This window comes from Dromaius novaehollandiae, chromosome 7 (genome assembly GCF_036370855.1).
Source record: "Dromaius novaehollandiae isolate bDroNov1 chromosome 7, bDroNov1.hap1, whole genome shotgun sequence".
Taxonomy (NCBI): domain Eukaryota; kingdom Metazoa; phylum Chordata; class Aves; order Casuariiformes; family Dromaiidae; genus Dromaius; species Dromaius novaehollandiae.
Genome location: NC_088104.1, coordinates 39472080 through 39485719, shown reverse-complemented (window position 1 = coordinate 39485719; position 13640 = coordinate 39472080). Strand labels below are relative to the sequence as shown.

At 38.0% G+C, this 13640-nt stretch overlaps 1 protein-coding gene across 3 annotated transcripts in view; it reads left to right on the top strand.

Annotated features, from left to right (window-relative positions):
• NBEAL1 (neurobeachin like 1) overlaps positions 1 to 13640 on the top strand; it is a 94463-nt gene that overhangs the window by 40806 nt on the left and 40017 nt on the right. For all 3 annotated transcript variants that reach the window (XR_010390049.1, XM_064515267.1, XM_026115098.2), the window contains 9 exons: positions 1046 to 1129; positions 2674 to 2772; positions 2880 to 3460; positions 5641 to 5773; positions 6415 to 6534; positions 7871 to 8174; positions 9082 to 9167; positions 9616 to 9705; positions 12979 to 13147. Coding sequence is in view for 2 of the 3 variants with exons in the window: in XM_064515267.1 (XP_064371337.1) it covers positions 1046 to 1129; positions 2674 to 2772; positions 2880 to 3460; positions 5641 to 5773; positions 6415 to 6534; positions 7871 to 8174; positions 9082 to 9167; positions 9616 to 9705; positions 12979 to 13147 (1666 nt within the window). In the remaining variant the exon portion in view is untranslated. The remainder of the gene's footprint in view (positions 1 to 1045; positions 1130 to 2673; positions 2773 to 2879; positions 3461 to 5640; positions 5774 to 6414; positions 6535 to 7870; positions 8175 to 9081; positions 9168 to 9615; positions 9706 to 12978; positions 13148 to 13640) is intronic.

Here is a 13640-nt window from a genome sequence, read left to right as displayed (position 1 = left end):
TCTCTATGGTTGTATTTGGTGTCCTGATTCCTTGCTTGTCATCAAGAACAGATGTTCACAAAACAATGGACAGGCTGAATCTGGGAGGTGGGAATAGCCTGTTGCTTTAATTTTTCTGTAATATCATAAGAAGCATCAAATGCAAATTGTTGTATATATTTTATATTAGAATGACCTTTTTGATTAAAAAGGTAATGAAATGCTAAATTGTAACTGTGGTAATCTACAAATCGTGGTTCTAACTAATAGTTATGGCTTTTTTAGAAATTCGGTATGAGGATCTATCTGCATGTAAACATTTCTTCACTTTTAACAGCCTTCTGACTTTTGACATTTCATTTTTCAACATGTCTGATACGTAGTGTAATATTTCAGGGATGGTGAAACAAAGTACACTTATATGCATAGTTCTACTTATTTGGTTTACTGATGGATGTAAGATAATGCTCCAATGGTTTTGTCCTTAAAACCACCAGAGAAATATCAGTATAAACAAGAATTAATGGCAAGGGGGACTCAAAAGATAACTTGAAATTGGAAAAAGAGGTGTTGATCATTAAGATGAGGATATGGGTGAAGAAGCCACCTTACTGTGCTGGTGTGACTAATCTCTCTTAATTTGTGAGTGTTGCATTGGTGTGTAGGGCTTGCATGGAGAAGAAAACACTTTACATGAACTGCAGATACCTGATTGTTCAGCAGCACCCACACACATGCTACAAGAGGTTGCTTAATTTGTTTTCCTCCCTCCCTCTTGAGGTTGTCCATTAGCTGCATGAGGAAAACGAGTTTGTCAGTCAGAACATTTGAAGTTCAGTGTGTCTTGTGAGTGCTTCTCTCTTCCTCTTGAAGTATGTGGCTAGTTGTCTGTCATGTTTTCTTTCTTGTAGGCTGTGGTGTTATGAAATCCTTTTGGTGGGGAGGTGATTTTTGAAGCATGGTAATAAACTCTTGATTTTCATCCCGACAGGAGGGAACAGTATAGCACTTGGAGCACAACTGTCTTTGCGCATTTATATGTAACATCTGTACCTGCTACTTTCAGGTGTTTCAGGGACACCTAGATTGCTTGGCAGTATCAACCATTCAAGCCCTCACAGCAGTAATGCATAAGTCTCCAGCTGCTAAGGTAACAGTATATACACAGTAGTTTCCTTGTGGTAAGCCTCTTGATCTTGCTTTCAGTTAGCATTTTAATTGCAAAATCTTGAGGAAAGTTGCTAATGAAAATTAGCAGCTCGTGTGCCCTCATTCCTTGTCAGATAGGAACAGCAGATTTGCTTCCTCATCCTTTTATATTTAATGGCTGGACACTGAGCTATCGTTATATCAAAATTGAAAGATCAGAGTGTTAATGGTAGCTGGAAATTTTGTGAAGTGAGTACAACATGGTTACTTGTCTCATGAGTATTTGGGGGAAATTAAGGGGGTATTTGTAGAAGATAGCTTCAGGCAGGTATGTTTGGTGTAGTCTTACCTTGGGTTTAAACTTAGCCAAGATAGTACTGCTGCCCAAATTGAGGTCCTGCCATTCTCCTGCCCTTCCTTTACAGTTATCCCTGAGGTTTGATGAATGGCTAGATAAATGGTTGGTTTATGAATCTGACTGGAAACTAAACCTGTAGAAAAACAGCAGATTTATTCTTAGATTGTTGAGTTCATTAGTTTTGCCTTGTGGTTGAATGATTCCCTGGTCTTGGCACAGGGAAAGGGGTGTGACTGCACAGTGGAAGCCAAGGGAAGGGGCGAATCATCTGCTTCAGCTGCTACTTGCACTTAGAGCAGTCCAGTCTGTGTGTGAAATGACAGGGTAAATTAGGCTTCTGCAGAGTATAATTCAGAGTGCTTATTTCTCCGCTGACTCTGGGGAGCCTGGGAAGAGTTGTATAGCAGGGGAGGGGGATTGGTTGTAATTCATAGAGGCTTAATCAAGCTTTCAACTGTGCTTCCACTGCCATATACATATACATTTTTTTTCTTTTTATATTTATATTTACTTAAGCAATTATCTCACTTTTGCTGACAGATTCACCTATTAAAGTTTTAACTTCAGTACAGAATACATAGAGAAAAGTATTCATTCCATCCGATGTGTTGGCTGTTTACTAACTAAAAACAAATGGGTTTTACTGTTTGTATTTGCTGCTTGAATTTTTTTCTTCGTGTAAAAATAATTAGTTTTCAGAAAAAAATCCTGCAACACTTTTAATTTGAGAAATGCTTAGGATGGGTGGTTTTTAATCAAGTTGGTCTAAGAAAAACTTTCACTCAGAAATTAATATCTGAATACTTCAGATTCTGAACCTAATCATTTCATTTCATAGTATAGTTTGCATTAAAAAAAATACTTAGTATTTTGTTAGACTTAACATTTTTAATAGATTGAAACATTTTATATTAGAGATTTTTGTGTAGGTGATTATTAAAATAGACCTTGATCTTTTGTTTGTGTATCTGTCCAGTGCAATGAGATCTCTTATTCATCTGCAGCATGCTAGAGAAAGCACAATAGGCATATTACCAAGTAGAGATTTCTAGCCTGTAGAATTGCTCTTGCATCCTGACTGTTTTATGTCCAAATGAGACATGTTATGTTATATGAGAGCCTGTTACAGTAGACAAGCAATCTGTGTCTGTTTCATTTGTTAATGAGACTGGAATTTTTATTCTCAGGAGGTCTTCAAGGAAAGAATTGGTTATGCACACATATACGAGGTACTGAAGTCACTAGGTCAACCCTCACGGGAACTGCTGGAAGAACTCATGAATATGGTGAGATGTGCTTGCTTTTAATGCTTTCTAAAATGCTTGCATGTATTTGACAGTATTTCCAATATATTTCATTATGTTTCACCTTTGAGTTCTCTGCTCTTTTCCAGGCTGTTGAAGGTGACCACATGGCTGTTGGGATACTGGGCATTAGCAATGTCCAGCCCTTATTACTGCTTATCCAGTGGCTACCAGAGCTAGAGTCGCATGATCTGCAGATTTTCATCTCAAGTTGGTTGAGGCGAATCTGCTGTATTAACAGGCAGAGTCGAGCCACATGTGTCAATGCAAACATGGTCATCCGTATCATTGAGACATTAAATTCCCACTCCGCACTCCATAGCTCTTGTGCAGAGAATCTGATTGCCCTTCTGGGCTCTTTGGGGAGCCAGTCTATGGGCTCGGAAGAACTGCTCCGACTAATACGGCTCTTGAGGACTGAGGAACCAAAACGGGCTCACCCTTACGTCGTGCCGGTGATGCGAGCCATCCTAGCAATGGCCCGGAAGCAAGGCATGGCTAGTGCCTTGCAGTATTTCAACTTGTACCACAGTATGGCAGGAATTGCTGTTCCATCAATTCATAAGTGGCCAGGCTCTGCATTTTCTTTCAATGCTTGGCTCTGCCTTGACCAGGATCAAATGACCCCTAGCACGACTAGCAAAAGTAGCAAGAGGAAGCAACTCTATAGGTATGCTTACCATAACTACTTCAACAGAACAAATCCAGGTCATCTCTTCCCTGTGGCATGTGGTGCACTGTGATGTGTGATACTTATGCTTATCTTCATAGAACACAACATACAGCACTTAATTCAGTTTGTGGAAGGGAGCAGTTTCATCTGTTGCTGAGGCCAGGCAGTGTTACAGAAATAACCATGACGTTTTTCTATTATAATGCATATTGCAGCTGTAGATGAGAAAGCATAACTCTAAATTGTGTTAAGGTTAAGGTTGATTAAGGTATGTAGCTTAAAAAGCAATGCAAAACAAAACAGCCTTGGCCCCACTTCCTGCAAGGATAGTGGAGTCTATTTTCTGTATGAGGGAGCAATGGAAAGGACCCCTTCATTATCTTAAATAGCCATCAACCTGGTTGGTTCTTGATAGTGTAGATAAGTGGTATAACCTTCTCTGGGCTCTAACATTCAGTAGCAAACAAAATGCAGAATGTAGGAATAATACTCAAAGAATCTCCCCATTCAATCCATTCTACTACAGTGCAGTTTCAGGGGAAACGTTGGTAAATGCGATTTTGATCAGAACAGAATGAATATTTTCTGAGGCCCTGTATCTTAGAATGTTACTTCTGTTTATTAATAACCACAGTAACAGGTGGAGGCCCTTCAAATTTCTGTAGCTCCCCTGTGCATTTGTATGGCACAGCCTTGCTGAAGGGTGGCATCTACTGAACTGCTACACTGTTTCCAGAGCTTTTGGCAGTGATCCCCACTGAAAAGCTAAAGTAGACTGCCTAGCTCTAGGAAACTGTGATAGAATTACATTACGAAGTAAAAAGGCTGCAACTGGGTTTTGGCATGATGCTGTTAGAGCAGTAGAAGACCAGTTTTCTATCATTGTACTTACAATTTTGAAGATGATATTCTAGAGTTTGTGAAGTTAAAACAGTGTTGTCCTGTGTGTCTTCTCTAATTCCAAATAGTTATGGGATTTTGGAATAAAGTTATGGATTCTGTACTGAAAAGGTGATATGAAGTTAATATGAAAAAGGGGGAGTATTTAAAATTTCACTTTCAGCTTAATTTTAAGCACACAACTGAATTAAAATCATGAGGAAAATGATCGAGTTACTATGCTCTATGGTATCTAATTGTAAATCAGCTTACATCCACTAGGACTGTATATTCATAGTATTCATGTGCACGTGTTAGATATTTGATAGTACAGTACAGTTCAGTTCCTCCACTTGGAATAATGGTACTTGAGAGAGTGCAGCAGTTTTCATAGCAATTCACAGTTTATATATTTTTTGTATTCATGTGCTTAAAAATAAAAGGTTTCTCAGGGCAAATATGTTCTGGCAGGGCTTATTTGCAGTTTTTACGTATTTGCAGCTGTTTACAGCTGATCCACTTTGTTATGCTGAGTGAAATGAGATGTGTAACAATTACTGTGTTTATAAATGTTTGTTTTGCACTAAGGTTCTCATGAACAGACATGGGGAAAAAAAAATCCTTAAATGACGCTTACTGTCTCATCGAACAGTCTTAGATTTGTCAATAAAATTAAAAATGCAAACTTTGCGCATTTTCCAAAAGTTTCCTTTTGCTATTTGAGTTTTTAAAATAAAATCTTTATGTAGAAGAATATGAAGTGAAACAGAGGAAATGCATGAATGGAGAAAACATAGGTAAATGCTGTTAACAGTAATGTCACCTAACTACACGCAATACTGGCAGCTTTGCCAGGAGCTGAAGGACACAATTTAACTAATAGAAAACAGCACAGGTTGCAGGCTAGTCCCTGCTTTATTACAGTCGTGTAGCTTCCACAGATTGCAGTGGGCAGTGTTTTGTAGAGGAGCCAGCTTAAGCTGTACGGGTCAAACTGAAGCATTGCTTGTTGGGACCGAGGCTATGTCTTCAGTTAAAAGATGGACGTCTGGAAGGCGCTTTGCGAGCTTTGTGGATCACCCTTGGCTTGCGTGGTCCATGCCTTGGTGTGTTCCTTGGGGCAGTTCTTTGTCTTGTTCTTTGGAACAAAATTAACAGCTGAAAACTGCACACTCTTTAAATGTTTGACCAGCAGTGAACGGCTTAAGTTGGTTCTCTTTAACGAATGTACTGTTAGGTGTCTTCCACAAGTTTTGAAGTGTGGCTTTGATTATGTTGTGTTTTGTCTTTTCCTGCAGCTTTTTTACAGGAAGTGGTATGGGTTTTGAAGCCTTCATTACGTGCTCTGGGGTATTGGTGGTTGCGGTTTGCACAAAGAGGGAATATGCAACAGTGATGCTGCCTGACCATTGTTTTTGTGACTCTCTCTGGGTAAGGTTCAATGCTGAAAAGCACTTTGTGTAAGACAGAGCATTGTTAGCTCAGAAGTCACAAAGTATATATTTATATATATGTGTAGTTATACACACAATATATTTATAAAATATATATTTATATAAATATATATTGTATATACAATATAAAATTCACTATATATTATAGTTATATATAACTAGTGGTTGATTGAGCTAAATTATGCCTATGCTATTAGGGTCACTGTTACTGATAATATTGCTGTAGTGTTGTACTTAGAGCTTTTCTTCTATATGCAGATTTTAAGTTAAACGAAAATGAGTGTAGATGGCTGTGGGGCTACATGAATAAGTAAAATGTTGCTATGTTTCTGCCTTGCCCTTTTCTCTTCCTATACTTGAGGACTGCTATGCATTATGAAGGAGCTGTATCTCTTTTCCTCCAAAAACCTGTTTAAATGTAAACTACTTTAAAACGGAAGCAGTTGATAGGTAATTTTATCTTCTTGCTGATTCTTCGGATTTATTTTCTGAAGTGGTTTCTTGCATGGTTTTCCCACCAAATTAGTAGTGCTGAAGTTAAGTATTTCCGTACAATCATTTCACTGCTCTTTAATAATGTAATGACTTAATCATTTTTTTGTTATGTTGCTTAACCAGCACAACATAACTATTGTTCACATGCCTGGAAAGAGGCCCTTTGGTCAGAGCCTTGTATCCATCTATGTCAATGGACAGCAGAAGGTCTCTGCTCCACTTCGATTCCCTGCTATGAATGAAGTAAGTTCGCCTTGTGTCATACCCCCTAATGACAAGCTCTCACAGAGCAATTGTTCTTGCAGGATTTGATTCCTGCTGAATCAAATTAAGCAATAAAAGCAAAATATACACAGTATTTTAAAAATTTGGAAATGGAGTGACAGTTTCACATAGCTTAGGTTATTGCTAATAAGGTTTTGTCAGCTTTGGACAGTGACTGGTATGTCAAATTGGAGAATAAGTATAGTTAACCATCAAGTAATGCTTGTTCAGTCATCTCTATTTAAAAACAAACAAACAAACAAACCCCCCCAAATTATCTTGGTTACATGGTGGGATTTTCCCAGAAGCAATTTACCTGAGCATGTTGACATAATATATCATGAGTGGCCACCTTTGCTAGAAAGGATTGGTATGCTAGTGCTCAGTGAAGTATCTTCCCTCTCATTTTCAGAGGTCACTCACTCTACTTGTATTTTCTGTATGTTTCCCCAGTATGCTAATCTTACACCTGCCTTGTCTGTGGCCTACTAGGTGAACTGGTTAGGGAAGCAGGGAGCAGCAGTTTACAAGGCAGTTAATCTAACACATTTTGAATGTGCATGTATTTAGCCTAAAAAGCACACTAGCCATCAGAATGAGTATATGTGATGCATATTTTTCTCTGCAAGCATTTTCTGTTCTTTTTGTAAAGCAAATCCATTTTAAACTGGGCTACAACACTGAACATACTTCTGCCTTTAGTAAGTCCTAATTTTATGTTTATTAAGTATTTTGAAGAGTTATTGCAAGTATTTTAATTGACATGGTCACAATAAAATCAGTATGACAGCTAGAGAATGACGAGCAGAAGTAATTTTTGTTGCAAGATAAAATTCTGGATTTTGGCCTCTCTGTAGAATAAGCACTTTAGATATCAGATAGCTAAATGAAGGGTGGATAAGCTTCCCTCGAGGGCTGCTAATCAAGTGGAATCACTGGTATGAGAAGTATATGCTAACATACATGCTGGGCTAGTATTTGGGAATATAATCCAGGAAAGGAGTGCTTACTGGGGTGTCCGGAAAACCGTCCTTCCCGGCTTTCCTCTTGACAGAGGTCACACAACCGGTGAGGTGACCAAATTGCTTTTGGTTGGAGGAAGAGCACTCTTTGGTGTTGTGGAGAGCATATGCTCTTTTCTTGGCCTACTGTGCTGGATTGCTGCTTTTCCAGGGCACACCCACTTGTGCTACTCTGTTTAATTTATTTGGTTCAGGTTTGCCTGGGATAGTTTTCAGTTTTACTTTGTGAACTGTGAAAAGAGGAAGTTGTTTATGGTGTGGTTTTGTTTTCTCTTTTCCATGCTTGACTCCAGCCTTTTACTTCCTGCTGCATTGGTTCAGCTGGTCAAAGAACGACAACTCCTCCCCCATCTCAGATACCAGACCCACCTTTTTCCTCTCCTGTTATGCCGCATCGTACATCACTTGGAGGCATTCTCTCTCCGGGAGGCTGGAGCGGGATGCTTGCAAAACCAGAGCTCGTCACCAAGATGATTTCAGCAGGGACTCAGGACAGTGAATGGGGATGTCCAACATCCCTGGAGGGCCAGCTTGGATCAGTTATCATCTTCCATGAAGCCCTGCAGCCGCCTCAGGTGAAAGCATTGTATTTGGCAGGTAAGTGGTGATTGTGTTAGTTTTAGCGAAATAAAAGGGATGAGCATGGACAAGACTCCATGGGGCTTTGCTCTACCCAGACACATAATGAAGAATTTGTGATCCAGAACAACTGTGGAGCTAACCTTAGTGAGAGGACCTTAAAACAAATCAGCTCAAGATTGAATGATAAATATTTTTAATAAAGTTATGTTTAAGATTAAGTTGACATAAATTCATGTATTTATCATATATACAGACCTGCAAAAGTTGAAATATTATGTAGTATTTTCACTTGTGGGGCTTAATCTTTCCTACTGTTTGCCTACATGTGAGTTTGCAGTTGAGGTTCTTTAAGTGGCTCATCAACAAGGGCAATACTTCAAGGTGATTCATGCTTGGGGATTTTTTTTCGTAAGACTCGGCTAATAATTTAGGGATGACTTTTTTCCTATCTGAAAATATTCTGATAAGCTATGTCTTACAGTTCAGTATGTGAAGGTGTTAAGTTCCATGAGGATCTGAGATTGTTAGAAGTTAGGATAAAAGTACTTTCAGCATTTTGAGGAAATATTCTGTGTTGCTGAATAAAACTGTCTGAAAGGTTACGCATTTTCTGGCCACTTCGGCTTGATGACAAAGGGATTAGTCAAATATGAGATAGGTATCTGTAAAGACAGAAACATCGGTGGTCTTCAAATTACAAAAAAAAAAAATGTCTATAGTTTAGCTCTTTATCAAGGGGTTATATATTTCTTTTTAAGCAGACCCTATGGAATGAAAGGTTTAGGTCAAAAAGTTTACTTCAAAACATGTCTCAAATAGGTATGCTTTGGAATGTCCTATTTGTTGTAGCAAATTACATTAGTATAAAACTTGCAATAGCCAGCATTAATATCCAGTGGGCTCCTAAAAATGTGTTTTACAGGTCCAAACTGTTTAACTCCATGGAAATCTCAAGAGTCTGAAGTAGCAGATCTCCCCAGTAAGGTGCTGCTTCATTATACACCCAAGGTATGAAACAACACATAATTTTCCTTTGTTTACACAGTATACAGTAACTTTGTTTTACATCTTGGAACATGTTCTGGATGGTCTTTCCTTTTTTTTTTTTTGCTTTTGCTGTCGCTGTTCATTAGACCAAGCGAATGTGCTGTCTTTATGCTGTGGTGGTTATGGGAAGATGCAGACCAGTGAGAGCTTTCTTGAACTGCAGTCTTGTGCAGAGATAGTAGGCTTTATTCTTGTTTGCCAAAAGGACAGAAACTACTTGTACAACTGTGAATGTCACATCTAAGATAACACAAGTTATGTTCCAGGTGTCCCAATTTGCTTAAATGCTTATCAGCACAAAGGCATTCTCTTCCTGAAGTATATTATGTGTTCAAAAACCTTATGTGAGCTTCAGGGATCTGTGATTCACTTTTGAAATGATACTAAAGCCTCTTTATTTTTTTAATAGGCCTGCAGAAACCCGATTTGTCTTGACCTATCTGCAAATCTCTTACATGGAAGACTAACTGGAAACAAAATAGTGAATTGGGACATCAAGGTAAATGCATACTGAATCACCAGTGCCTGATGTAAATGCTACAGTAGTATTGTTCACCGAATTTTTGGAATGCCAGAAGTTGTTATTCTAATGCTAATGACATTTAACAGGCACAGCATGTATTTGTAATGAGAATTAATAGGTTAATGCTGTAGCTGGAGCAGTATTATGTTAAATTCAGTGAGAAGTTACCAGGGTTTTTCTGCTCTTAGCATCATAGATAATGCATTAGATTTTCTGCAGCCGACTCTAATCTGTGTAATCTGTTCAGTGCGTGTTGTATATCAAAAGCTCTTTATCTCTAGGGGATTCTGTCATGGTTTTCTTCCACTCTTAACCTTTGAATTAGATTGAGATTATTAGGGCTCAGTTAACACTTATGAGTTTTGCTGCATTAGTCATTTGAAAAAAGACAGTTAATGAATTGTGTGCTAACTTTTGGCAGAAATCAAGGGGTAGAGTTAGAAATGCTTCAAGAGTAAGTTAATTCTTTTAATAGAGAATTTCATCCAGTTATCTAGTTTATTCCTAGTTTGGGCTGGCAGTACTAGGTGATCCCACAGTCCAAAAGCCTGATTCAGAGAAAACGCTAAAGACTCGCTGAAGTGTTATACCTTGTTCTGTCTCTATTATACATTAATTTTACAGTAATTTTTATTCATTGGCTGGTGCATCGGGATATCTGATTCTTACTGACTATGCGAGTCACCTTTGTTTAACTTTTGCCAGCGTTCATACTCATAGTGCCACTGTTACGAGTACTGCAGCTTAAACTTCAACATTTTTGGCTAAAACTGTTTTTAGTCTCCTGCTCAAGCATTCTATTTTAATGAAGCTATTATATATATATTTTTTCTTTTTAACCAACAAGTACAGTCCCCATGTCTTCCTGGTTCATGTGGTTAATTTTAGTCTCATGGTACTGATGGTTTAGGTCTAAATCTACCCTCTGGAGATAAAACTCACAATAGCATCAACACTGCTAATGAAATTTAGTACTAGTGGTTTAGACCACCTGAATGCTGTACAAACAGAAAATCATCTAGGCCAGTTGTATGTCCATTAAATGTATTCTATGCAAAATAACAAATGATCTTGTATTTGCAGTTTCATGAAGAGAAGGAGGAATCCACGGAATGCACACTAGCTTAATAAATACAATTGTGTACTTGTTTGCTTATTAGTTCCCTGTTCATTAGCACATATTAAAGATCAGCCAGGCCTGCCTCTTTGCATGAGAAAATTGAGTTATTTGCAGCCTCACAGTTTGATCCAGAAACAGTGGCATGAATAAGGTTTTTTTTATTTAGATAGAACAGAACTGGATGTACTCTATAGGTAGAATCTTTGCTTACAAAGTTGTTAGCCTTTAGACTTTATTTTTCCTTAAAGCTGAGTATAGGAAAATTTGTTAGTAGAATACCACACCTTGAGGACAATTGTATGAACAAATAAATGTGAGCTTTTTGTGGTTGGTGTGGAGTTAATTTTCTCAACTTTGCATAGTGTAGAATGAACTGTACTAGTGAACTAATTTTCAAGGAAATATTATCAGAGACCACACTATTTGTATGTTCACTTATGGAGATTAATATTCTTTAAAAAATTCAAAGATGCATCCTAGTTAATTGAGTACTATGATATGGATAGTTTGAAAATACTGCAATTTTTTCTACTTGCCCAGGAGTGGGAAGAAGGGCCGGTGAGAAGGGCTTACCCCTATAGCTGTATGGAAAAGCAAATTGTCAGTACAAGTCTTACTCAGGAGAAAATTAGTAAACTTGTAACAAGCATGATGGGGGTTTGGCAGCCTCTTGAGGAGGACTAGTGTGGGGAAAAGCACAAGAGCTGATTAGGAACTCGGTGTGGCCTCCAATAATATTTCCTTGTAAATGAGTTTGCTAGTACAGTTGACTGTACACTGTTCTTAAAGCTGAGGAAGTTAACTCTGCACTAACCATGAAAAACTCACATTTATTCATTCATACATTTGTCCTCAAGATGTGATATTCTACTAACAAATTTTCTATGTTCAGGAGAGCAATTAGAGATAATTACAAGTATGATGGGGGTTTAGCAGGTTCTTGAGGAGGACTAGTGAGGAAAAAGCACAAAAGCTGATCAGGAACTCACAAGAAGATAGGCATGGCCTAAAGGAGCTACAGCTACTGCTCGTTTGTAGTTGAGAGAAATTCTGTTTGTTAACTGTAGGTTAGTTTCTGTTTCCAAAAGCAGCATGTCTGTGGTGCCTCTTTTGCCTTGCAAACACAGAATAGTTCATCCAAGAGAAATTTTGCGGATTTGAAAAACACTCTTAACTCTTTAATTTTGTTATGTTCCCTTTATTAAAGGGGAGGATATCTGGGCTGGAGAGAGGGCATCATGAAAAGACACACAGTGCATAGTAACAATTTAAGAATACGGAAGGTGATGCAGAAAAAAAAGATGACTTCCAGCATTTCTCCCCAAGATTTCTGAGGGGAAGTGATAGAGTGGTATAGCACAATAATATACTGACTTGCAAGGTGGTGTTTTTCTTTAGCTGTTAAAATTTTAGTAGTTTTCATTGGACTAAACTGGGCAATTTGACAGGTGTCTCTGGTTAGCTTGTTGGTTACTATGCAAGAGCCTGCTTTTGGAAGTGGCATTATGAATCACTTCTAGAGTGGGACCTAGAAATCTTGTGATTTGAATGTTATACCTCAACACAAGGAGCATGATTTGAAATCTCATGTTACCCATGTTTGTGAGGAGTGAAAAAGCATTTTAGGAGACTTGTGTTTTTAAAGAGATTTAGAATTGAGGTATGTGTAAAGTTACTTTAAGAAGATCAAAGTTTATTTCAACTGTCTGAAGTTGAAATCTTGCAGGAGTATGATTAAAACATAGGTATGTGTAATCTTTTTCTTACTGCTTGCTACATGTAACTTGGAAATCAAAAAAATACATTTCTCTCTGGTTTTCAAGTATATTCAGTAGAAGATACTTTGCGATTTGCATCCTTTGGTTTCTGATGTTGCTGGAGGGGGAGGGAATGTAAAAAATGCATTTTTTTTAAATGAGAAAAGCTGTCAGGAAGGCATGCGCATAATCACAGTGCCTAAAAGTTATGCAGATGTGTTGTTAAGCTCGATGTTTTAAGCTAGTTTTGAAGTGGCATGAAAATGATTCATCTGTGAGTATGTAAGGCTCTGTGTATTTAGAATAAATTTGTTTTACATAGTCTTGGGGATTTAATATATCATTTCTTTCCTCCTGTTTTTCTTGATTTAGGATGTGATCAACTGTATTGGTGGAATAAATGTGCTGTTACCACTGCTGGAGCAGATCATCTTTCTTGGTGGACAGATGCCTCAGAAGTCTGAAGGGGAAATGCTACCGCCAGAACTAGTTACTCCTGTAGAGGGAGACTGGGTGGTATTGTTGTCCACAAAGGCATCAGGTAGGAAAGTACAGTTGAGATGGAGTCACTGTTAAGCTTTTGTTACAAGCTTTCCAGTGAACGATGGAAAGCCATTTTATTATGTGCTGTTTTTTCCAAAGTAGCTAAGTAATGCTGACAGATTATTCCTGCTCCTACACATCTAACATGGATACTGAATGCCAGGAGTGCTATGTAAAATTAGCTTACATATTCCAAATATGAATGTATTTAATAGCATTATTTTTCTTTTTGTAATTTGCTCTTACATTAAAGTCAGAATATGCAGTTACTGCATTTCTAATTTAAGAAGTATGTTTCTGAATATTCTGAGAAATAATAAAATGTTTGATGCAAAGCCTCCTAACAGCAAAAGGTGTGACTTTCCTACCACTTGAGTGCTGGGTAAGACAGCCACAGTAAGACTTTACAGTATCAGATCAGTACTGTGTAGAACTTGGCCAAACTTTTCTTAGGAAAACGTTCAGGCCTCTGCCCCCTCCACACATCGTCA